The sequence below is a fragment of the Lutra lutra genome, chromosome 9 (genome assembly GCF_902655055.1).
Source record: "Lutra lutra chromosome 9, mLutLut1.2, whole genome shotgun sequence".
Lineage (NCBI taxonomy): Eukaryota > Metazoa > Chordata > Mammalia > Carnivora > Mustelidae > Lutra > Lutra lutra.
In genome coordinates, this window is record NC_062286.1 from 11235270 (window position 1) to 11262360 (window position 27091).

Here is a 27091-nt window from a genome sequence, read left to right on the forward strand (position 1 = left end):
AACTAAAAGAAACCTGTTGAAGCAGGCATGGATGGCTCTTTCTGAATTTTTCTGAAAATGAGGGGAAAAAAAAAAATCTATCCTTTTTCAGTTGAGAGAGCAAAACGCCTACCAGCTCGTCGGACTTGCAAACCGCCGTCCTGACGGTTCCTCAGCTTCAGTGACTGCTCCCTCCCCCAGGCACCCACCCTGGGTTCAACTCCAGGGACTCCCCCCGCCACCCCTCCCACCTCCTCCCTGCCAGAGACTAAATCCCCGTAAGTGGCCTCAAATCCTTTCCAAAGAACTAAAAACTGATAGAACAAGACAAAACAAGACAGACCGAAGAAGCTAAAAGACAAAGGGTTGAGGACCATCTTCAAAGACATCTATCTGCAAGGCCGCAAACCCTAGCAAAACAACTAACAGGGCCTGAAAGGAGAAATGAAAGCGTGTGCTTAGGTTCTCTGAGCGAGCGAGCACGGGGACCAAGTTTTCACTTCATTACCTGCTCACTAGTCTTCAGAGAAACAAGGAAGCTGTGGGTGAGGGTTTCCAGGTGAGCGAGCGATTTCTCCAGATGACTCAGGGCATCCGCATAGGTCAGTTTAGAGTCACTGGCTTCCTGCGTGTCGTCTTCCGAATTTCTTTTCCGCGGCTTCTCAATAAAATGTTTGACTGTCTGAACAGCCTTCTCGGTCATCTCCTTCCGTGCTTCCACAGACAGCTGCAACACAAAAAGGGACTGGACCAGTGAGACAAGCCCGCCCCGTGCTATCAGAGACGGCGTATTTCGTGAGACAGTAGAGAGGCAGAGAGAACCAAAGTGGCAGGTTAGCAGACGACTTGAACAGGCGAACAGGCTTATGTGATATTAGCTTTCCTTCGCTGAGGAAAACAACATGAGGGACCAGAGGAGCTATTAAATTAGAAAATACAGATTTTTTTTTTAATGCTAAGCTAATATGCAAAAGTAGGTGGTGATAGGAGGAAACCAGCGTTCAAACAGAGTACTGGTTACAGTGAAAAAAGGAGCAGTCATTTCTACAACCACAATGACCAGTGCTGATAATTTATTATGAGGAAATAATTAAAAAGAAGAAAATAGTATAGGCATGAAGATTTTAACTGGAAGAAGACTGTAAAATAAAAACTCAAAAGCAATCTAATTGCCTGATAATAAAAGAAATGGTAACTAACTTATGATAAATTACTAGATACAACATAATGCCATCATTAGAATTATGGGCGCCTAGGTGGCTCAGTGGATTAAGCTGCTGCCTTCGGCTCAGGTCATGATCTCAGGGTCCTGGGATCGAGCCCCACATTGGGCTCTCTGATCAGCAGGGAGCCTGCTTCCCCCTTTCTCTCTGCCTGACTCTCTGCCTACTTATGATCTCTCTGTCAAGTAAATAAATAAAATCTTTAAAAAATATATAAAATAAAATCAGAATTATGAAACCAGGACAGCAATTTGGAAAGTGCTTATCATAGAATGTTAAATTTTAGGAATCAGAAATCATAAAATGGTGTATGCCATGCTTATATTAAAGTCCAAGCTAACCCTGTGTGTACAGTTGAACACACACACACACATTACTGATTTAATGGTAACATGTTGGGATTATTAGCAATTTTGTTCTCAACTTCCCAAATTTTCTAAAATAATGTCGTAATCATTTCTTTACCTACCAAGTATTTATTGAATTCTGATATGTGACAGTCATTTTGTTATGGATGCAGGAGTCAAAGGATGTTGTGTTAATTCAAATAAATAAAATAAAAACAGACAGAGTCCCAGGACAAAATCTTCACTATTATTTCTTAAAAATCAGTTACTGTGTGTCTCTGGTTATTCTGAAAAGTGCCACGGGCATTACAACATGGCGTCAGTGACCATGCCAGGAGGCCAGCCCCTCCCAACCTCACATTTCCCAGCAGCTCCAAGTCACTCTATGCAGAATTCATGTTGTATAACGCAGATGACTGACATTTTCTTCACCCCATATTCATATGGGTAAAAAGTGACTTTAGGAAAGTACGATTTCCACTGAACTGTAACTAAGTATGTGCCCTGCAAATGCAGCTTCCAGTAAACTCTGTAGCCAAATTGCTACCTCCAACCACTCATGACATACGACAAAATCAGAAGCCCCCACTGACAGGCAAGCATCCCTCATATTTTTCTCTTCCCTCGCATACACTGTGAACTCTTTTCTGTGGAGAAACAGAAGATAATAGAACTTTCATGGTTGGATAGCCCTCCTGACTTTGCCCATCATGTGGATGGAAAGACTGAGCCCCAGGGAGGTTCTGGGATACGGTGGGGTTCCTCGAGTGAGTGACAAGAGTAAAAGCCAGCCCCAGTGCCTTGGTTGCCCTCTCCCCGCACATCACACAGCTCCTACTTTGCCGTGTCCCCCTCCTCACAGGCTCTGACAGAGACAATGGGTGCGCGCTGGCTGGACGCTCCACAGGAACAAAGACAAGTAAGAATATGGTGGAACAAACCCTTCCTTTCTATTCACTCATATTTGTCTCCTCAAGAAAGCCGGGTTTGGGAGCGATTTGGCTATACCAGCTGCCCAAATGTCTTCTCTCCTAGCTGACCGAGGGGTGTGGAAGACTTTCAACACAGGGCATTTTCAGCAGGGACAGGGCGGGCAATTCACACGTCCAGGGAGCAGCGTCCTGGGAGAAACGGGTGGTCTCTGTGTCCAGGGACAGGTCCAGATGAGATCGTGGCTGTCGAAGGTTTAATGTGCCATTGTCAGCCACCCCAGAGCCGCCGGTAAGGAGGAAGAACACTTGCCCCTGCTTCACGTTCACTGCTGGGGGATGAGGCAACCTGACCGCATGTGTGAAATGTGAAAAATGTCATCTACCATACAATGTCATTTCCAGAATTTAAATGAGATCATGTGTAGAACAATCAGCAAATGCCTTACCCGCCATAAGCTTCAACAAATTGAAGCTGACTTGTAATGTGACCAACTGATAGAGTACACAGGCCACCTTCTACTAGGCAGTCTTATTTCTCTTCCTAATCAATTTGCCATGTAATCCCTTCTAGAAAAAAACCTTTTCATAAGCTTGGGAAATCCCTTGGTACGGTACTTCTGGACTTCCACGAGCTGGCTCCTAGCTACTCCTCTAGTCTCAAATATAATTGTAGCCCCACTCTAAGCTCCATATACCCCAACTTTTCATCATTTCCTGGTGTCACTAGGTATCTTTTCTCAGCAAAATGCTCTCTCCTCTCTTCTTGGCAAGGCACGTTCCAACTCCTGTTTCAACACTGAGACACATCCAAGTCATCCTGGACTCATCTGTTTCTTCAGATGGGCTCGTCCACCAGCGGGCCATCTGCCCCAACCGCCAAGTGCATCAGCACCTGCTTCTACGCATGGAGCCTCCAGCTGCCCAGCAATACTGAGTCTAGGCCTTGCACTGACATCTGTGTTTTCCTGGAACCTGCTACGGAACGGCCAAAGAATGGCCACTAGAGGCAAGTGAATTTCCTGGGAGTTTAAATAATTGGACCTCATCACCAATGTTATCAGAAAAGTCTTTTCACCCCTTATTTTTAATAATCTTTCAAAGTAACTAAATAACCCAACAGTTACTAAGAATATAGAGTGTAAACAAATGCAACCCTAAATTAAGGGGCCCGTACAAGAGGCAGAGTGATGTTAATGACAGAGGATAGAAGGACTGGGCATTTTGCTTCATTGGACACTTAAGCTTTTTGCTCTTTATATAAACAGGTTTGTCACTGAAAGACTATAGGGTGAGACTAAGAAGTATAAGTTTTGGGGCACCTGGGTGGCTTAGTTGGTTAAGAAACCAACTCTTGATCTCAGTTCAGGTCTTGATCTCAGGGTCATGAGTTCAAGCCCCGTACTGGCCTCCAGCTGGGCACAGAGCCCACTTAAAAAAAGAAAAAAAAAAATACAAGTTTCTCATGGAATAAACCTAACAGACTTATTTTCCTTAAACTCTTCCATGATAGAGAAAACAAATAGTAAAAGACAAAAAGACTGACAAAATGTACCACCGGGGTGAAAAACTGCGGTTTCTTCACTGACTCTAGCAGCCACAAAGTACTCTTATTTTAAACCTTCTATTTTGAAGCCCATGGCATTAACACCTCATTCATACACATATTTCTATAACGAGAAATCAAAGATTTTGTAAAACTATTCCCTGACAGCGATTAGTAACTATTTTTTTTAAAGATGTAGATTTTGTAAAATAAACTTAAGGGGCTAAACTGTTCTGGCACTCAGTAAGTATGTATTCAACACCTATTTTATAGGCCCTGTGGAAAAATGAGAGAAAACATGAGCCAGGCTCAAAGAAATCGAATTTAGTGTAAGAAACAAGATGGCGGGGAGGCAAGAAATTGAGGAGGTATCCCTGATCGCCACGAATCTTACTGGGTCCACCTTGGAAAGACTCTACCCAGTCTCTACTCCACCGGACTCTACCCAGTCTCCCCCATGTCCAAGGCCACCCCTCAGGGTTAAGCCACAGAGCCTCTCTTGTACCTCTCTTGAACTGCTCTTGTAATTGGTCTCCTGACAGGGCAGAGAGCACAGTGCTCACCCAACAGATGCATCCCACGGGCCCCACCACAGCTGTCAATCCCCTTGCAGCTACCATGAGCCACGTTCCAGCCAAGGAAGTCTGAGCAGAGGAGACACATTTCTTTTCTGAGCCAAGGCAAGATAGGACTCCCACGCATCATTACCCAGCCTCCGTTCTCTCCCAGCCACGACAGTCCGCACGGTGCAGGTCCCAGATGGCACCAACACGAGACGGGAGAGCTTCCATCAGCCTGGACGCCTAGCGGCTTTGTGGTAGAGCCCTTTACAGTTTCTCACGGGGTCAGAAGCACGAAAGAACATCAACCTTCATTGTGTTAAGCCACTGTGATCCTGGGGCAAACTGGGTACTCCAGCATTACCCAGAAGCCAAGTGATATTTTAAAAAACATCAATCTGACCGTGTTATTCCTCTGCTCAAATCTATTTAACAGCTTCCCAATTCACTCAGAGTAAAAACTCAGCCTTCAAAGCCCTATGAAGCCCGCTAGGATTTGTTCTTCGCCCCACCCTCCCTGTCTAATCCTTCTTCCTCCCTTTTATTTGACACTCTTGCTCCACACCAGACAGACAGACCTCTGTGCAGTCCCTCTGTGCTTTTCCGCACATTAGTCCCTCTGCTTGAGATGTTTCCCAGGTATCCTCACGGTTGTTCCTCAGGACTTAGCACAAATGCCACCTCACCAGAGAGACCTCCCTTGACCACTCTAGAAAAGCTAGCCCTCCCTGCACCCTTAACCAGTATCCCTCTCTCTCCCCTTGCCCTGTGTTAGTTTTTCCTCAGAACTGACATGTTATGTTTCCATGTGCTGTCTCTCACTGTTATATCCCAGAACCCAAAACTCAGAATGGTGGCTCATTCATAACAACTGCCCAATCTGTAGAATGTGGAAGTGAATGAATGGATGAATGACCCCATTTTTAAAAGGAAGAAGAGCAGAAGCAGAGTTGGGGGGAGGAGGGACCCGTGGCATACGATACATGTATAACCACTAGGGAGCACTGCAGTTAGAAAGAGTAGAAAATATGCTGGCTTGACAGGCCAAATGGTCTCTGTTACACAGTCTGTGGTTGGTTGGTTGGTTGGTTGGTTGGTTGGTTAGTTGGTTTTACAATCCTTTAAAAAGATGTAAAAACAAATCAGAGCTAAGGGCTATAACAAGAACAGCCAGGAGGCTGAATCTGACCTGTGGGCCAAGGCTGGTTGACCCCGATCTACAATATTAAACAGTTCTAGTTGGAAAGGAGAATTGAGAATAAACCGTAAGTGGCCTTGAGTGCCAGGCTGGTTACGGAATCTGAGGTACAGGAATTAGAAGCCACAGAAGGCAACACGTACACTGAGGATTGCAATTCTATAACAATGCCTTATTCAGTTCCTGTTTGAAAACACACTGTCGAAGAATCTTATTTTGAAGAAAAATATGAACCTGTAGGTATCAGAGTAAAAAGTATCATTCTTTTTCAAGCCTCCCTTCATCTGTGCCTTTGGAGTCAGTTCCGAGCTCACACATTTGGACGCATCCCTGACATGATCTCTTCCCCAAGGTCATAAACACTCAAGGCGTTCCTAAGGCGCTCTGTGCCTACCTCTATCAAGAAGAATTACACCACATTCAAATCATCCAGGTACTTGTACGTCTCCCTGACTAAACAAGGAGGTCCTCCAGGCTAGAAACTGTGTGTTTTTTTCTTTTTTTTTTTAAGATTTTACTTATTTGTCAGACAGAGCATAAAGCAGGAGGAGCAGCAGGCACAGGGAGAAGAAGGCTCCCCGCAGAGCAGGGGGCCGATGCAGGACGCCATTCTAGGACTCTGGGATCATGACCTGAGCCAAAGGCAGATGGCAAACCTACTGAGCCACCCAGGCATCCCAGAAACTGTGTTTTTTAAAATCTCTGTATTTCTGGCACCTAAACAATGTCCAGCAATGGCAGACAAATAGAAAATGACTCTTAAATCCCTCAACTCTGATCAACAGAGGAGGGGAAAGAGAACCTTGAGAAGCACAGGAAAGTGACATGCTCTCTGGGCGTCCCTAGACACCTGCGGTCCGGACTGGGCCGAGAGACTCCAGTTTGCCACGGACCTGGCAATGACCTGTTCCCGTGAGAAGGCCTTTGGAGACTAAAATTGCAAAAGGATATTTTAAAGGACCTGAAACAAACGAAGGAACAAACTGGGACCCGAAGTAGGCCATCGGCACAGGGCGGCCGCCCAGGAGAGACACAAGGACATTGAACTGGCGCGTACTGCTCTGATTCACACCTGGTGAACACATGCTGTACAGTCACCTTGGGCAGGGGGCTGGCGACACAGAGTTAAACCAGGTCCCCGCCCCCAGGAAAGGGAAAGGCTAGGCTGAAAGAGAGAGAAAAGACATGACAAAGCAGCGTGATCCTTACAGAACAGCAATAGGATGAGGAGGAGGCACGGTTGAGGCCTCAGAAAGGGAGCCTGGTCCTGCCTGGAAGTGAAAGGCTGGGAGGCGGGGAGGCAGGGAGGCAGGGAGACACCTGCCAACAGCGGCCCCTCCTGAGGAGAATGCTCAGCAGTGAGGAGGCATGAGGACCGGAGAAGCATTCCAAGAGCCGCAGGTCGGAGGAGCAAGAGGGGAAGCTGGGAGTCGGCTGGCTTGGCTGGAACGGAGTGTGCGTGCGAAGGGCCGTCAGGGGATGGGGAGGAACCCAGCAGCGGTGACCACACGGAGGGCCTGTCTGTCAGGCTGATGGGACAGGGCTTCACCACCATGGCTGGGAAGGCGCCAGGGGAAGGAGCTCAAGCAGAAGTTGACAGGATCAGTACTATCATTTTCAGGTGACGGCTTGGCCCAAAATTCACCGAGACAACTTTCCTCATCTGCAGCTTCCTTAAGCTGATCAATTTTGCTCAGCAGATAATTTTTTTAAGATTTTATTTATTTGAGAGAGAGAGAACACACTCGCAAGTAAAGGGAGGGGCAGAGGGGGAGGAAGACAGAGAATCTTCCATCTCTCCCTCCTCCTTTTCAAGCACGGACACTCCCCCACTTACCATATGTCAGCCCTGGCCTTGGCACAGGAGGTACACAGGACGTACACTGGAAGAACATCCATCATCCTGGGAAAGCCAACCCAAAGATAAGCACTTATAAAATGCAACGAGTACAAACGAAGGACGTGGGTGCATCAAGAAAAAGAAGTTTGTCTTAGAAAGGCAAGGAAGTCTTTAGAAGGGAGGTAAAAGCTGAACCAGGACTTGAAAACTGAGCATAATTCCTGTGGACGAAGCGGGTGGGGTGGATTTCAGGCAGAGACAGCAGCCCGAGAACTTTAAAAAGGCTTTTATAAAAGAGAGTGTTCCGTGCCTGTGACTCTAGAATACCCTCAGAATACCCTCCCCCAAATCCAGGAGCTCACTGCCTCAGAGAAAGGGGAGCGGAGGGGTGGGTGCACAGCAGCAGCTAATGGTGTATTTGCGGAAAAAAGGAAGAAGCGTTTTTGGAAAAACAGCAAACAATCCCAGGAGTCTGATGCCCTGTGGCTAGCCCCCCGCCCAAACCACTTGCCACGAAAAGCTAGACGCCTCCTTCTCCAGTCTAACTCCCACGCCAGACCCAGACAGTCACTGTTCTAGGAGCGAGGAAAAGCCTGTGGCGGCCGGAACGGAAATTGTGTGTGTGGTTGGGCAGAAGACTGTCCTTCGGGGGAAGAGACGCAAAGCGGGCTGGGACTGGGGTCCCCGGGGTGCCACGGGGAGGAACTTACACTTTCTCCTTTAGGCCAGTGGTTCTCAGCTGGGGTACGTGTGCCAGCAGCACAACACAAAGCTTTTCTGAAGGGTATAGCAGTGTAGATGGTTCTAAGGGAATCCATTTCTAAATCTTCACCTTACCCAAATCCTCTGTCCTAAATCTGATCTTGAGAACATTCTGGAGGTCAAGGTGTCAAACCTATTCTCTTTCTCAGCTCGCCATTCACATAGGCCTTGCTCCCCTTATATAAGACAGACATGCATCACACTCTTCCTGAATCTGACTGCCACATCGTCCTGGAGTCTAGAAAGTTCCAGAGCACAAAACAAGGCACAACCGAAAATACTGGTGTGTGACAGGACTCCAACAACTAGATAATGAGTTTCTTATTTCATGTCACAAAGTTTCCAGTTCTTGTACTTTCAACAAAATTTATGAAAGATCTAATAGAACTGTCAGTTGATAAATCATTAAAAATAATTTTTAACCATAGATCATGATGTGATTTTTTTCGCTGATAACGGAGGACAGACACCTGAGAGGCACTCCTATGACAAACTCTTTCCCCAAGCACTGTGAACAAGGTTTTTAAATATTCAAACCCATAAAAATATAAAGAACCGATGTGGAATGCAATTTCAATCTAGCAATACGTAACACTCATTGAAGGGCACAAAAATTAATTAAAAAAGCAACGTTTAAAACCCCATGCATCTCATTAAGAGGTATATTTTAAACACAATTTTAATTTTAGGATTCTTGTTTATCAAAAGTTAACATATCTGTGTTGTTCTGATCAAATGCATGACTGAAACAATAACTCAATACAGAGTAAGTTCTTACTCTTTTTCTTATATTCTTATCACCTGGAAGTATCTCTTTGAAACGCGAACTTTCAGAGAACCTGCCCTTGCTCCGGATCCTGTGGGAGGGTCGAGCACCCAGCTCCAACGCGCACCACTATCTCTTGTCATAAAGACCCCAGAAGCCGGTTTCTCTTCTGGGTCAGTGTCAATCACCAAACATGGATGCCCCAGTCCATGGACGCACCAACCCCACCCCACCCAGGCTGGGCCCGTCCTTTGGCACACCCCAGCACTGAAAGTCTCCTGCCTTTTGTTTGGAGAAGCTGAACTCCAGGAGCCAGCCCTGTCCTTCCTGCTGCAGTAGTTTTCACTAAATAAAATCTGTCTTTGTTGCCTTTAACTAGTGCCCAGCTAGTTTCTCTTTGACAAGAGGATACATACAAATCATTGGACAGAAAGGAAAGATGCAACTTTTCTAAATGCTAAAGATGTGCTTGTTCTTATACTTTTTAAAGGTTCTTATACTTTTTAAACGGTGGTCGTTAACAAATCACTGTTATTGTGGATTACCCTGGATACAAAGCTATGTAACAGTTCGGCTTTAATGTCAATATTTAAAATACAGATAATTACATCATCCTTTGTACCCACTTGAAATTATGATTTAAAAAAATCTTAGATATCAAGGGCCACAGTCTGAATGTTTGCGTCCCCTCAAAATTCATATGCTGAAATCCTACCCCCTTGGAAGTGATGGCATTAGTAGGCGGGCCCTTTGGGAGGTGGTTCAGTCATGAAGGTAGAGCCCTTGTGAAAGGATTAGTGCCTTCTAGGAGAGACACCAGAGAGTTCCCTGTCCCTTCACTCTGTGAGGACACAGGGAGCAGGTGCCAACCATGGACCAGGGAAAGGGCTCTCACCAGAACTCAGCTATGCCGGTGCCTTTATCTTGAACACTGCTGCCCGAAGTGTGATTTTCAGACCACCCGCACCGCAATAACTGAGCACTACTGCAAAAATGAAAATCCTGGAGCCCTTGTTAGACTTAAGATTCTGCATGTGGAGTTAAGGAAGGCACTGGCATTGGTGGGAAGAAACCTATCTTTTGCAAAAGCTTCTCTTAGTTAATTCTAAGGGCAATGGAAGCATGTGACCCGGGACCGCACGTTCTGGGGACTTGACACTGCCAAAGGACCCAATCAACTGGCTGACGGTGACCGTGGGCTACGGCTGCAAGTGGCTCCTGGGACGGCCACTGAGGGGCAGTAAGGAGGTCACTACAAGAGCCCAGAGAGGTTGGGGTTGGGGAAGGGGGTAATGAAAGAAGGCAGCAGTGCTGAATTTAGATGATACATGTAACAGAACTAAGACATCAACATGCTGTCCTGGGCTAGCTGCCCCGGTATGCACTCCCCGCCGGCCCGATTTATGAAGCCAGGTGCCCATCAGCGGGCCCAGCAGCTTCCAAACCTTTTTGTCCAAGACCCAGAGTAAGGAGCTCACTGCATAGCAAAACTCAGTATCCGTATCTATAGATGAATATAGTAAAAACAAAAGTTTCCTGAAACAACACAACCCCCACAGCAGTGAGCAGCCTACTGATAGTTTCTGATGTGAATCTACAGTCTAGTCTTTCTGGTTGGGTTGTTTTGAAAGCTGATCACAACACTTAACTACAGGACTCAATAGTGGGTATGACTCCGTCTCTAAAACGCCTGCAAAGCGGCTCCAACAGTAACAGGATGACTTGCGGGACCAGCAAACGTCGAGGCCACAAACGGGGTATCAAATTGCCCAAGTTAGATTTAAGTGACTCCATTAAAGAAGAAATTTTGTTTTAATTTTTTACCAATAGCACACTATTATTTCTATACGGATACTGACTGCTGATATATGTTTTATTTCAATGTCTGCTTTCCTTACTAGATTATGGGATCCTTCAGAACAGGACCCAGGTCATTCATTTTTTATTCTCACTACTTCGATAACTTTTAAGTACTGTTTTTATTTTTTTATTAAGATGTATTTATCTTAGAGAGAGAGAGAGAGTGGAGGGAGGGTGGAGAGGGAAAGGGAGAGAGAATCTCAAGCAGACTCCCTGCTAAGCGTAGAAGCCCGTGGGGCTTGATCTCATGGCCCTGATATCACGACCTGAGCTGAAACCGAGAATCAGAGCTTAACCACAGCACCTCCCAGGCACACCTTTAAGCACTGTTTTTAAATTACAAATATAAAATATTACAAAATAGTATCTTAAATATTATGCAACAGAAAATGAAAATTGAGAAGTCTCAGAAATTTTGCTTTAATACAGTTAACTAGATATTCAATCACAAAAATAAGAATGCGTACTTTGTCACCTTCAGTTATATACTTAACAGAAAATCAGTGTTATAACTTTGCTTTTTTGCTTTTGCTATCAATTGCTTATATAATAAAAATGAATACCACAGGACAGAGGCCACTTTATCTCTGCCTTTTGCCTCATAGAATAACCACAGAAATATTATTATTTTTCATCAAGTGTGAATAGCCCCATCTTTTTTACTATTCACTTTTGGCAATGACATCAGCTAAGTTTTTCAATAGCTTGAAGGTCACCTTTATCTTAATAGAGAAAGGCATGAAGAATGTTCGAAAAGAGATGAAATATTACTGTGATCGGTAATGAATACTACCATCATTGCTGTTGTGCATATATAGGATTTAACAAGATCTAAAAGCACTCATTCACATTTTCCATTTAAAAATCTTTTCCTTCCCTATGCATGCATGGGCTACACAATACAAATTGTACTTAAGATCATTTTAAGTAGAGCCACTCAATTTATATCAAAGCCAAATGTGAATTTGAAAATCCAGATCCTAACCCAACAGTGAAAACTACAGAAGGTCATTCAAAACCAAAACCATCTGCTAGAGCTTTGAAGTTGGACTAAAAAAATTTCCAACATTTTTTTGTACCTTGTAAGTAAGAATAAAATAGAAAGAGCAACACAAAGCAGAAGGGGAACTGAACAATCCTTGTGCATCTACTTGCCCCAAGATCTTTATATATGCTACTTTATTTAATCCTCACCACAGTTACTCAGGGTCCAGGTTCCAGATATCACGGGCATCCTCCCTATAGCCACTCAGTACCACGTGGACTAAGAGCTGGCCGTGTATCCACAGACGACCCACTCAGGGCTGCTCTGGGACCCAGTGGATCTCACTCCTCTCCGCATGGTGATTACTAATCCGGGCAAATCCCGATCAATGCCGTTCAGCACCTGGCATACCAGAGCCCCAAGGGTGGGTTCGGGGGTGATCTTATCAGCAGGAAACTTGGAATTTCTGTTTTGTTCCTGTGGGGAAGCTTTCTCACTCTCTCTGGCTGGATGTGAATTAGGAAGCCCCAATTACTTCCAGCCATCACACTGAAGCAAAGAGCCCTATGATGAAGTTAACACCGTAAGACAGCAATGAACAGAAATGGAGAGAAATTGGCTCCTTGATGACCACACGCTGCTGGGTCAGCCAACCCTGAAGTCAGCCCCACCTCTGGACCTTTCAGTTCATTAGCCAGTAAATTTTCTGGTCAATTAAGCCAATTTAATTGGATTTTTTATCTGTGTCTAAAAACATTCTAAAATTAATCTCTATTTATATAGTGGTGATGATTGTTCCCCATTATACAGTGAGAAAGACTCAGATGATAGAGTAATTTTCCCCAGATCCAGCTGGATGGAAACTCAAAAGATCTGACTACGTAAACCTGTCTCTTTTCTCCATCACCATGCCACTGTTAAAAGAACTTAAGCTGTGTCTAAGATCCATCAATTTATTTCAATTCAACATGTTTAGGAGCTACAAAATTAATGTATGAAACCTCATATTGCCCTGGATCAGCAGTGATTTAAAATTGTTTTTCTCTATTCTCCTCATGAGAACTTTTTATTAAGATTTTTTATTTATTTATTTGACAGAGAGAAAGGCAGGCAGAGGGTTGGGCGGGGAAGCAGGCTCCCTGTGGAGCAGAGAGCCTGACTCAGGGCTCTATCCCAGGACCCTGAAACCATGACCTGAGATGAAGGCAGAGGCTTAACCAACTGAGCCACCCAAGCGCCCTCCTCATGAGAATTTTTAACATCTGATCATCGTTGGCATCAATATCTCATAGTCTTTACACATACAGGTAGCATTAAAAATACCTCATCCGACCAGGTATACTGGACAAAAACTGGTTATACTCTAAGGAACTTTGCTAGGCGATTCAGTGGGGGAAAAAAAAAGGTTAAGTAGTATGTGGATTTTCCTCAAAAGAGGTTTATAAAGATGCACTATAAAAACATACACATACAGAGCACCTGGGTGGCTCAGTCAGTCAAGTGTCTGACCTCAGCTCAGGTCACGATCCCAGAGTCTTGGGATCGAGTCCTGCCTTGGGCTCCCTGCTCAGCGGGGAGTCTGCTTGAGATTCTCTCTCCCTCAACCTCTGCCCCTCTCCCTATTCATGCTCATGCTCTCTCTCTCTCTCTCTCCCTCTAATAAATAAAATCTTAAAAAAAAAAGAAAAAGAGGGGTGCCTGGGTGGCTCAGTGGGTTAAGGTCTCTGCCTTCAGCTCAGGTCATGATCCCAGGGTCCTGGGATCCAGCCCCACATCGGGCTCTCTGCTCAGCAGGGAGCCTGCTTCCCTTCCTCTCTCTGCCTGCCTCTCTGTCTACTTGTAATCTCTGTCTGTCAAATAAATAAATAAAATCTTTAAAAAAAAAAAAAGAAAGAAAACAAATAGATACAGTATACATGCCTATGCTATAATAATTATCACAAATTGAATGACTTTGGTGTTGATACCGTACCCTGGTCCATTATCATCTCCCTGAAGACACTGCTATGACTATCGACAAAGCAAAAAGGCAACCTGCTGAATGGGGTAAGATTTGGTATATGAGTTATCTGATAAGGGGTTCATAATCAAAATACATGAAGAACTCAATACAATCCAACACCAAAAAAGAAATTAAAAAACAGGCAGTGTACCTGAATAGACATTTTTCCAAAGAAGATATATAGATGACCAACAGACACAGGAAAAGACATTTATCACTACTCCTCAGGAAAATGAAAATCAAAACCATAGTGAGATCCTACCACCTTATACCTGTCAGAATGGCTGGTATCAATGACACAAGAAATAACAAGTGTTAAAGAAAATGTGCAGAAAAGGGAACCCTCCTGCACAGTTGGTAGGAATGTAAAGTTGTACAGCCACTTTGGAAAAACAGCATGGAGGCTGCCCAAAAAACTAAAAATAGAAATGCCATATGATCCCGCAATTCCATTTACCCAAGAGAAACAAAAACTTTGGAAAGATATATGCACTCCTATGTTTGCGGCAGCATTATTTACAATAGCCGAGATATGGAAGCAACCCAAGTGTCCACTGATGGATGAACGGACAAAGAGATTGTGGTAGAGATACCCAATGGACTATTACTCTGCCAGAAAAAAGAATAAGATCTTGCCATTAGCAACAACATGGATGCACCTAGAGGGTATTATGCTAAGTGAAAAAAAATCAGAGAAAAACAATTACCAAATGGAATCTAAAAAACAAAACAACCGAACAGACACATGAATACAGAGAGAACTGGTGGTTGCCAGAGGGGAAAGGATAGGGGAGATGGGCAAAACAGGTGAAGGGATTCAAGAGCTACAAACTTCCAGCTATGAAATAAACAAGTCACGGGGTTGAAAAGTGCAGCATAGGAAGTACAGTCAGTAACAGTGCAGTAACTGTACGGTGACAGGTCATAACTACACTTATGGCAGTGAGCACCCCATAACATACAGAACTGCTGAACCATTATGTTACCACCTGAAACTAAACATGGCATGTTGATTACACTTCAATTTCAAAAAAAAAAAGAAGAAGAAAAGATGTCACAATGGTCTTCATATTGGAGTTTCCCTGTCCCCAGGCTGGTACCTTCTGCTCCTTCTCCCGTCATCACTAAAGTGATCTTTTGAAAGTGAAAATCTGACAATGTCAGTACCTGACATTATTAAAATTTATGCCTGGTCCATGCCCTGGATGAAGTCTAGACTCTTCAGCCAGGACACGACAGTTTTCTTAGCCAGCTCTGCCTTATCTCCAGAGCCTCCTTCCCATGCTTTCATTATACTGTATTTCTTGTAGTTCACTGAAGGTACTAAGCTTTTTTTAAATGCTTTTATTAAAACTGTTAAATCTCTCTGAAGTGTTCCTCCCCTTCTAAGCTTTCTCTCCATGCTACTCATGACAAATTGGAGGACTCAGCTCAAATATCTCTTCTACTCTGGGGCCTTTCTTGGCTATACCCCAGCTCCGCTGACCCAACTATTCACCATGTCTACCTCACTTTTTCCACATCACCAATCATAGATCAAATCTTCAGTTATGAATCCTTCACTTATTTATCTGTTGGCCAACTTCCTCTCTGAAGAGTAACCCCCTGCTGGCAAGTAGGCAAACACAACCAGCATTCTGGGGGGTGGCGGGGAGGGAGGGCAGTTAGACCGGGGTCTTCCCGTGGGTACCAATGCTCGCAAAAACAGAGGCACCAGCCAAGAGGAGAGGGCACTCCTCTTTCTTCCAAGTTCCTTTGCTGCACAGGCTAGAGAAAGTATTTATAGACTAGCAATTCAGAGGCAGAAGTTAAAAAGGTCCTCAAATGAGAGCATGGAGTGGATGGGATGAACGAAGAATGGAGAAGTAAAGGGAGCCCACGTCGCTGAACAGCTACAGCTGAACAGTAAGCTCAGAGCTGAGAAATCTGCCAGAGGAGAGCTTTTCAGGAGGGAGGTTATTTTCAGACTTCTCTTCCCCGCTGCTTTTTTTCATGTTAAAATACGCTTTGGTATTTACTGCACATTATTCTGAGATTGTTTATTTATTCCTCTGTCTTCCTCACGATTTCCACCCGCTGTGGATTTGGAGCCTGCATGCTTCACGGGAAGGAGTGTGCACTCCTTCTCGCGCTGATTAAGCAGAAGGCCTGCGAGAGCTGCAGAAGCACACGTGGGCTGGGTGTCCCGCCAGACCCCTCCTTGGGAGCAGGGGCATCCCTCTTTAGGATCAGACTGGCCAGTATTCTATCTCTGTTACTAATTATTACTTTAGCCAATTTGAAATAATTTTCCGAGCACCCATAGAGAATGAGCTTTCAGTTTGCTGTCAGGCCAATAATCATGATCGCCCCAGAAGGGCTTTTGCAGCCAAATTTTTCAGGCAAGGTTGCTAACAGAAAGCAAGATCTTGGGAGCAGGCCTCTATGTAAATCCTGACTGCTATCTTTAGCTCACAAGACACTGAAGCTGTTCTTCAACTTCCTGAAGCCTTAATTTTCTTTTCTGTTAATATGGTGATAAAGTATTTACTTCTCAGGGCTGCCTGGACCATTAACAGTGCAGCTTTACATCATCATTCTCTCTTGGCCTCTGTTCGGAAGGCTGGATGTGAATAGGTCCATGAAGGCAACTGGTTCACCCCTACTAGTACTTGGGTATGGCCTGGAGGTCAATGGTAGACTCTGGAAGGAGAGATTAGCTCCCCTTGTCTTTATGGGGGGACGCGGACAGACAGTTAAGAGCCAACTCTTAGACTTCTGCATATCCCAATATTCACAGTGAATGTCCACAACCTTCGAGGAAGCAGCCAAAACGGGTCTGTCAAACATAGGGTATCTGCTGGGCAACAAACTTCTTCATAATCTGACCTCAGCTGTGGGACCACGGATCAGCCCTGCAACCGAGGGCAGCCACAGAGCCATATCGTTATGGACGATAACCAGCTGGGTGTCTGAGAGTTCTGTCCCGCAAGGCTGCTCGACACTGGATAGTGACACAATCAGAAAGGATCCTGTCTGGGGCAATTTTTTTTTAGATTAAGAGTCTTTTTTTTTAAATTAACATATATTATTTGCCCCAGGGGTACAGGTCCATGAATCAACAGGCTTAGACATTTTACAGCACTCACCATAGCACATACCCTTCCAATGTCCATCACCCAGCCACCCCATCCTTCCTCCCCCACCCCCCAGCAACCCTCAGTTTTTTTCATGAAATTAAGAGTCTTATGGTTTGTCTCCCTCCCAATCCCATCTTGCTTCATTTTTTTCCCCTCCCTCTCCCCACGACCCCCTCCCTGCCTCTCAAATTCCTCGTATCAGAGAGATCATATGATAATTGTCTTTCTCTGGTTGACTTATTTCGCTCAGCATAATACCCTCTATTCCCATCCACATCACTGCAAATGGCAAGAGTTCATTACTTTTGATGGCTACATAGTATTCCTTTGTACATATAGACCACATCTTCTTTATTGACTCACCTGTTAATGCACATCTAGGTTCTTTCCATAGTTTGGCTACTGTGGACACTGCTGCTCTAAACATTCAGGTGCACGTGTGGGGCAACTGTAATACGCGTGCCTTTCGGAGACTCTTCATAACATAGGCCCATTTGGACCAAACTCTCCAACTTCCTAAAGGTTAAGACAGACCTTTCATGGGCTCATGAACCTACAAAAATACTTCATTATGTCCTGGACTTTACTTACTTCTGCTACAGTGTCCGAGAGCAGAACTGTGTCATGCAATCAATGTCAAATTTGAAACCAGGAGACCTGGGTGTGAAAATAGGACACTTGTTCCTTATTAAAACTTGGGACAATTATCCTTCAGGAATCCGACCTTTGTGCTGGAGAGGATAATGCCTGAACTATTTGGGGGAAATTATGGTACTCAAACTCCGTGATCACTTTTATGCTACCTTGAATTTTAGCTCTGTTTTTATGCATGTTTGCCTTGTGTTCCTAGATTGTAACCTCAGTGAAGGCAGGGATCGAATCTCACAGTTCCTTTGGGTTTCCTCCACAGGACCGGCATAGGGATCAGCACCAGCAGTGGCAACATCATTAGCAATGACAGCCAACATCAATTTTAATATGTACTACTGCCCAAGCATGGTTCAAATCACTACACTGGTACTGGGTCATTAGGTAAGAAACCCTAATATTTGTACTTCATCATACAGAAATGGCTGAACTGAAAAAATCTTATTAAGGATAAAAATGGGCATCTGGCAAGTAGAGGGCAAACATGAGGGTCAAGTATAGAGAAAGCCAAGGCACTGGAGGGGAGGTAGGTTTGTCCAAAACATGCAGATTCTAGGGATGAGAGACTTAACATTTTGAGAGCTCATAAGTAAACACTGGGAGAGGTGCTCAAAATGCATTTCCCTATTTTCCTCCCTCTCTTAAACGATTACTGCTTTGTATCTTTTCCTCACACTCAGCTTTATTTCTTTGTCTCTTTGCTGACTGAGAAAACAGAAACAGGAGAAGCCGATGGCCTCCATCCCCTACCACCACATCTGCGCCCATTCAGCTCTGCCTCCCTCCTGCTGTCATTGTGCGAGGCTGACAGGGATCTTGTCCAAGGTCAATCACTCCTCTGGGCTCTAGGCCCCATACACTCTCATCAGTTACAGCAGAAATTCTCCCCTCTCCTTCGAAAAGCATTTTTTCCATTCATCACTAGGTCTTTTTCCATGAATGAATAAAAGTACTATTATATTAAAAAAAAAAATCTTAGAAGTCTGTCAGTCTTTGTTAGCTCTTCCTTATCCTCAAGTCTTAATGTCGGACGGAGTGCCCTGTGGCTTCATGCTCTGCTTTTATTCTTCACCTACTTTCTCCCTTGGGAATATTATCCAGCTACCTGGCTTTGACTCCTCTCTATACTCTGGCAATTCTGAAATTTGTTTCTGCAGTCCAGACTTCTCTGCTGACCTCCAGATTCATCTACACAACTGCCTGTCAAACAGCCACTTGGATATTTAAAAGTCATATAGATATTTTAAAAACAAAAATAATTATTGACTTTGAGATAATTATGGGCGCACAAGACATAGTGCAAAACAGTACAGAGAGATCCCAAGTACCCATGACCCAGCTTCTTCCAATGGTGATGACATCTTAAGAAGTCACATCAATTCTAATATCACAACAAACTCCTGACTACCCCTCCCAAAAGCTGTTCCTTCCCAATCTTAGAAAATGGCACCTCCATCTCCGCAGTTGGTCACAACAATCTTGATATCATCCTGGATTAACTTTTTCTCACATCTCACCTCCAATACATCAGAAAATTCCTTTGGTCCTATCTTCCAAATCAACCCAGAATTTGACCACTTCTCACCATTTTTACTGCTACCACCTGGATCCAACGACTCCCATCTTTTATTTGGAAACTACAACTGCCTTCTAAGCGATATCCTTTCTTTCTACCATTCCACCTACAACTCGCTGCTCCAGCCTGCCCCCCATCAAGACTTTTTACTTCCCCATCCATGTGACCTTTAACAACCAAAGAGCCCATTGCCACCTTACTTCCTTAAGGTCTCTGCTTGAATGTTACTTTCTCAGTAAGGTCTTCTTCGACCATTTTACATTTTAAATTGTAGCCATCCTGCATCTTGAGTCTTTTCTAGGTTTATTTTTCACTTGTACTGATTGCCATTTCACATGTCTGAACTTCCTCATTCTTACTTATTGTCTAGTTTCCACCTATCCCTAATGCAAAGCTCCCTACAGTCACAGGTGTTTGTCTATTCTGTTCAGTGCTATATGGCCAGCACTGAGAACAATTCCTGATACGTAGTAGGCACTGACAAAGATTTGTCCATCATTGTATAACAAATGACCCAATTTTAGAAGCTTAAAAGTGTAATCTCACAGTTTCTGTAAATCATGAATCTGGTGTGGCTCTGGATCAAGGTCTCTCCTGAGGTTATAATCAAACGACTGGCCAGGACTGTAGGTGCACATGATGGCCTGGTTGGGTGGCAGGAGGAGATCAACGTCCATGTTGACTCACATGGTTATCAGCAGCCTTGGTCTCTTGCCATAGGGAGCTCTTTACCACAGGGCAGCTACACTTCTCAAGAGTAAATCACGCAAGAGAAAGTGAGAAAGAGTACCTAAGAAGGAAGCCGCAATCATTCCGTAACTTAATTTTCTAAGTGGCAACCCATCATTTTTGCTGTATTCTGTTCATTAGAGGAAAATCAATAAATCTAGCCCACACTCGAGGAGAGGGGATTACACAGGGGATTAAAGGCCATCTTATAAGCTGTCTTCCCCAGCACTCAATAAATATTTGTTCAATGAATGAACAAATTAACCAATGATGTATACTTGAAAAAAAGAAGATCCCAAGCCAAATGGGAAAATCAGATTGACTTCTCTAGGAACTTATGGATTTTTTTACTCTTAATAAATGGAAAAAGGACAGGAAGGACAAATAATCAACTTTGGAAATAAAAACACCATGTAAAATGTAAACGTTTTTAAAAAGGAAAGGAAAACCTTTCCTTTCTTTAGAATTTTATAATAGGAGGTCATTTTTCTCAGGATTATCTATATTTTATTTATATATGAGTAAATCATGTTATATTACATCAAGCTTCAAAAACTGTATTCTCTATACCTTAAGTGTTCTCTGTTCCCATTTATTCTGTGCCTTTGACAGTCAAAATGGAAAAAAAAATCCTTTTTAGGTTTTTCTCTTCTACGCTTATCTCTTAAGCTCCTATTTTTTTGCTTTTTTGTCAAGATAGGATATGCTTATCGGACTAAACTTTCACCCTGCGAAACAAAAGAAAATAGCTCCTTAAAAGCAAAGGCATTCAAGAGCAGGAATGCAAGGATAACGTTTATGACTATGATAATACGCACAAGCAAGCTGAAAGTCAGATGAGAGTAGTATATACTGCACATCTGAAAATCCTGAAGTAATCGTTGTTGGGTACCAGTATTAACAAATATATAAAACAGAAAGTCTTCAGTGAATGTTGTGTCTTCCTTCCTAGACACAGCATTTACTAAACCCGTAAATAGTAATTTTTATATTAACTTATAATTCATGTGTTACACATGCACACATTTGCGCCAATCAGCCATGAGCTTCTCAAAGGCAAACTTGGCAGTCTTTTGTTTACGGCACCTAGAACAACGGCAACGAGAAAGTGCTCACATAAATATTTCCTGAGTGTATCTGGCAGGAATAAAACTCATTCGGCTCAGAATCAAAGAAGTCAAATGATGACTAAACCAAAACCAGATATCAATGGGAAAAACACTCATAAGATTAAAAAAAAAAAAGAAGAAGAAGAAGGAAGAGGAGGAGGAGGAGGAGGAGGGGAGAAGAAAGTTAACATTTAGTTATCTTGTAACACTGAGGAAACATTTTATAATACTTTCGTAGTTGAAGCCAGTATGATTAAAAAATAGCATAAAACCCACAAAAATACAGTTAACTGATCTTTGACAAAGGAGTAAAGGAAATACAATGGGGTGATGATAGTCTTTGTGACAAATGGTGCTGGAACAACTGGACAGCCACACGCAAAAAAATGAATCTGGTACCAGACCTTAGACCCTACGCCAAAATTAACTCAAAATGGACCACAGGACCAAATGTAAAACATAGAACTCTAAAACTCCTAAAAGATTACAAAAGAAAAAAATCTAGATGACCTTCGATATGGCTGTGAGTTTTTAGATACAACACCAAAGGCCAAAAAATCTGTGAGAAAATGGATTAAATTAAAATTGGAAACTCCTGCTTTGCAAAGTTACACAAAATACACAAAGAATTCTTAAAACAATTTTTGTAAAACAGCTGAGCAAAAAAGCCCACTGCCCATTCCGCATCTTCCCATGACAGGGAGAAAAGTTCACTCCAAACAATAGGCAGGAAACTACAGGAGGAACACCTGTGGCATCTCTCTCCCTCTCTCCGTGGCTGAAGAAGCCATGGGCAATGTGGATGCTCCTGTCTGCAGCCTGCCTGTCCACAGCAGGTGCTTATTCTTGACCTCTTTATAGAATGACCTCGGGGCAGCTCTAATGGGTCAAGTTCCATGTAAACTGGCCCCACAGACCCAGGCCACACTCTCCAATGCCAGCTGTTCCAACAATAGTTATTAACACTTACTTACTGATATTTTTGCTTTCACCTTTCTGAATTGTAAAAGTGGGTGTTAGTGAAAGAGGAGAGGAAGGTGACCAAGCATCACCCTCAAACTCTATGACAATGAGACCCCAGAAAAATCACCTTTTCTCTGATCTGATATCTTTGCCTACAAACAGAGTTGAGGGTCCCTTAGGAGATGCCCCCTTACTCCAAGTCCCTTCTCCTTTCTGATACGTCTCTCAGACATCTCCCAGAGAACTCCCTGCTAAGCTTGATTAACAATATAATTCACAATATAAATGTGCTAGCTAAAAAAATTATAAAAAGTAAAATCTGAAGAAAGGAAAAAAAAAATACAGCGTACAATTCACAAGTTCAAAGGGTAGTGTAATGGCATTACCAGGCACACATGCCATCTTGCATTTTCAAATTATTTATAATATTTCCACATCTGGAAAGTTGATGAGAAATTAATCTGCCTTGAGGCACCTGGGTAGCTCAGTCAGTTAAGCATCTAATGCGATTTCTGCTCAAGTCATGACCGCAGGGTTGAGAATGAGCCCTGCGTCAGACCCTGCGTTGAGCATGGAGCCTACTGCAAATTCTCTCCCACTCCGTCCCTCTCCCCAACTTTAACGAAAAAAAAAGAGAGAGACATTAATCTTTTTTAAGGAACTGAAAATTTAAGGCAATCCTTTATGCACTTATCAGAAAGTATCTTCATTATTTTTATTTATATTATAAATATTTAGGGAACTGAAATGACCTCTCACATAGGTATCAAAGGTGGTTCTCAGAATGTGGGCCACAAACCACAAGAGTCCAAGACTCTTTCAAGCAGTCTGATAAGTCAAAATGATTTTGAGGACACGAAGACATTGTTTATCTTTTTTCATTATATTGACATTTATAGGTTGGTAAAAAAACAATGGTGGATAAAACCGTGAGCACTTCGCACACATCGCCAGACTGGACTAAGAGCCACTGTGTTCTCCCCTGGCAAATTTTCACTTAAAGATGTTCCTCATGGAAGAGTAAAAATGATTAACTTTATTAAATCTCAACCACTGAGTGTACTTTTTTTCCCCCAGTTTCTGTGATATACACACAAAGCACTTCACCGTACACCAAAGGCGCAATAAGGAGAAAGCATCTGTGTGATGGCTCAAATTAGGAGCTGCAGTAGCTACTTTTTGCATGGATCACCATTTCTGCTTAAAAGAACAACTAATAGGAAACTCTGGTTGTTTAGACTTGGATACTCAGCAAACATTTTCTCCAAAGTGAACAAAATGAGCCTGTCACTTCAAGGAAAACAATTCATAGTACTTGCTGCCACTGATAAAATTTGAGCTGTCAAGCAAAAAATTAGAATTTTGGAAAACTTGTATCTACCACTGTGAGACTGACAGCTTCCCAATACTTAAAGACTCGTCTGCTGAGATGAGCGCTCATTTTAATGCCCGTGACTTTGCTGATATTGTAGAATGCAATTTACCAACATTCGGATGATCTGCATAACTCAGTGGATCACTATTTTCCAAAGCTCTAATGCGTTACATTACAAACCACACACGGGTAAAAGAGCCATTCAAAGTGCAATATGGGCCAGTGATTTCAATGGGATGGAGGACCAGGGTTCAATGATGTACTTTTAGGTTCCATGTTGCAACTGGCCTCTAAGAATCTACCACTTGGTGAGTTTCAATGGGAACACCCCAAGTTATAGGCAATTAAAGCACCTCTCCCTTTTCCGACCTCACAATGGAGTAAGGCTGGATTTTCTTCATTGACTTCAACCCAAACAAGAAAAATCAAATGCAGAAACAAACACAAGAATCCAGCTGTGTTCTATTAAGCAACACATGTCAATATAAAATAATGTCAGTCTTCCATTAACCTTTTTTCTTTGGAAATACTTATTTTCCATTCAAATAGGCTATTCATGTCAGCCTGTAACAGGTCTGTCATTAAAGTTTTAAGTGAATTAAATATTTCCAAAATATCTTGGTTTTAATTTCTAATATGATAAATATCAATAGATAAAACCTTAATAAACAAAAGTTCTTTTGGGTCTTCAATAATTTTTAAGAACGTTAAGGCACCCAGAGATCAAAAGGTTTTACAATCACCAATTTTCATAATAATTGCTTAAAACAACACTTGCAGAGTTCCTACGTCATGCCGTGCTAGGAAATGGAGAATTAGATAAAAGGCACCATCCCTTGCCTCACGGTATTTCTAATTTCATGAAGATTGTAGTCCTCAGTTATAATAATTTCACTGTAAAGAAGAAAAAGCATTTTGTGCGCCTGGTAGGTTCAGTTGGTGGAGTATGGGATTCTTGACCTTGGGGTGGTGAGTCCAAGCCTCGTGTTGGGTGTAGAGCTTAAAAATAAAATCTTTAAAAAAGATCTTTTTTTTAACTTTCTTAGGAATGTCTTTTACATCTGAATGTTGTCAGTGGCAACTAATATCGTATATGGCACATAGCTGATGCCTAAATCCTTAGTGATTTGGGCTGAATCTACACAATGTACATTGGGTCTGTGCTTCAGAAAGTCATACATCATGCCATGCAATTAGGTAATATGCATTATCTAAACATTTTTACAGTGCTTTCAGACACTGATTGCTCATTATGGTGAAAAATGTGCTGCCATCCTTCGTTAAGAGAGAATATTAGCACCATGAAGGCCCTGAAGTTACTGCTATCATGCAGCCTTTGATTGAGACAAACTTAGGAAATACATTTGATTTTTAGGTCTTTTTTTTTTTTTAAGACAAATTTACTCTTCCAGATTTTTATATCAAATATTCTGGATAATAGGATAAGGAAGAAACAGTAGCATATTTCAAGAACAGTCATAATATGAAAAAGAGATTCCCTTATGCTATTTCCATAGCTCTAGAAACCAGAACCCAAAAGTGGAAACTATAAAAAGCCCAAAGAAAAATCCTTTACAGACACACACACACACACACACACACACACACACACACACACACGGGGTAGTAGCTGGTATGGCCACAGACTAGCTGGATTATCAATAGATACGATGCTTCAGGGTCAGAGGTCAGACTAGATAAGAGGTTCCAAATAGTCTCCCCACTGTAACCCAACAGAGACAGCATGTTCCCCTCAAAAACAATCTGATATCCTGGTGGGATGTGATGGGAGCTGGAACAATGGGCTCATTGTAGGGTGGGCTGAGGACCCATCCAGTTCCAGGTTGAGAAGCACCAGGCAGGAAGCCAGAAGGCCTCTTCTAGTTCTAGGACTCTCTGGAGATTCTGAAGAAGGGTCCTAAGCAAACTCCCAGGGAGCATCTCACAGGTCAGAGGAGTGTTTCCAGTGGCCCTGCGTATGGACGCACTTCTCCCAGCAATCCCAAGCATGCGAGGACCGTAAAAGGCTGGGATTTCCCAGAAGCCCCCACTTATCGAATCCCATCACATCTGAACCAAGAACAGCATGTTTCGACCTCAATTTTGGCTTCTTTGACCATTTTCCTGGATTTCTAACCCCCCTAGCTTGCTCTCTGAGTCTTCTAAAAACTGTTTCTACTTCCTGAACTGGAAAAGCAGTAGAAAAGCAACTCTTACCTGCCTCCACAAAAACGAAACAATTGAGATTTGGACCAAACGCTCTGAACTTTAGACATTCGCATATTCATCACCGCAAGTGTCACGCCAATTCGATCTCTGCCTACACGACATCACATCATGGCGTGAATATCTTCCTCAGAATCTCCACAAATTCTGCTAATGCAAATGGCAACTGAATGACAATTATCCTGAAGGAAAACGGCCTTCTCTGCTTTATTCTGTAGAGGGAGGGGTACTAAGTGCAGGCTTTGCAGACACTCTGGCCTGAATTCTAGCATCGGAACAAGTGCTGCTCTTGGTACGCACTCTAGAATTAGCTTGCTGGCTCTTTCCGTTAAGTTAGGTTTTGAATAAATGTGGGTATACATCTGAAAACTGCACACTACACATGAGTAGTATATACTTATTTTACATTTTGAACATCATGTATGAGCTGTGGGAACATCCGGTGTTTTGCAAATTTGGCCAAATCCAGCGGTACTTCCTTTTCCAGCTGTGTCCTCCACCATGTAAAGGTTGTATTTCAGTTTGAGTTTCTCTCGTTCTCGCTCATTCTAGCCCAGTATTGTGTGATTCCAAACAAGCCTTGGATCTAAACTTTTTTATTTTTCCTCTCTCCATGGAAAATTAAAAGCTTGCCAATTAATAACATAAGGGAAAACATAAAGCATAAATAAAATGAGGGGAGACATAAAATGAACTTTAAATGCCTCTGCCTCACTTTTCTGCAGTTTACGGGACTCAGCAGCAGACCACCTCTTGAGACGGTTTACTAGACAAGAGCACCTTGCTAAGCATTACAGCACCTGAACTAGGAGAAAGCAACGCCGTAATTACCTCACTCTTTACTGGGCCAGCCAGACATCTTTTCCTTGGGAAAAATGCACCTATCCGCACAAACTGTGTCACACGTTCGCAGGGGGTGGGGGGCTGGCTGGAGGTAGAAGTGAGAAACTAAGGCGAGGAGAATGTGCTGTAAGTGCCACCCTCAGACCGAAAACATCATCAATAAAAATGAACACCCTGAGTGGATTCTACGGCCAAATTTCAGTTGAATCATGAGTCACTAACTGCTGCTGGAAAATCTAGAACCATCTGTCCATTTCCATATTCAGGCTCACAATTAGCATATGGCCTTGCCAGGGAGCTGGTCTTTGTTGCTACCCTCACATAAACTATTGAAAAACTGCTTCAGCTTTAAGGGGAAGAAAAGGGCCTTGGAGTGAAGGCCCCTCTGTCTTCCTGGCTTCCCACCTCGTCTGTTTGCTGGTTCATGGTCCCACCCGCAGAGACTTTTCCTTGGATTTCAACCCCACAGTTGGTTCATTCCTTTCCCTTCATTCTTCCACCATTGC

At 43.1% G+C, this 27091-nt stretch overlaps 1 protein-coding gene across 2 annotated transcripts in view; it reads right to left on the reverse strand.

Annotated features, from left to right (window-relative positions):
• Positions 1 to 27091, reverse strand: part of NBAS (NBAS subunit of NRZ tethering complex) — a 329816-nt gene that overhangs the window by 54452 nt on the left and 248273 nt on the right. For both annotated transcript variants that reach the window (XM_047744603.1, XM_047744602.1), the window contains exon 45: positions 488 to 706. In XM_047744603.1, coding sequence (XP_047600559.1) covers positions 488 to 706 — 219 coding nt within the window. The remainder of the gene's footprint in view (positions 1 to 487; positions 707 to 27091) is intronic.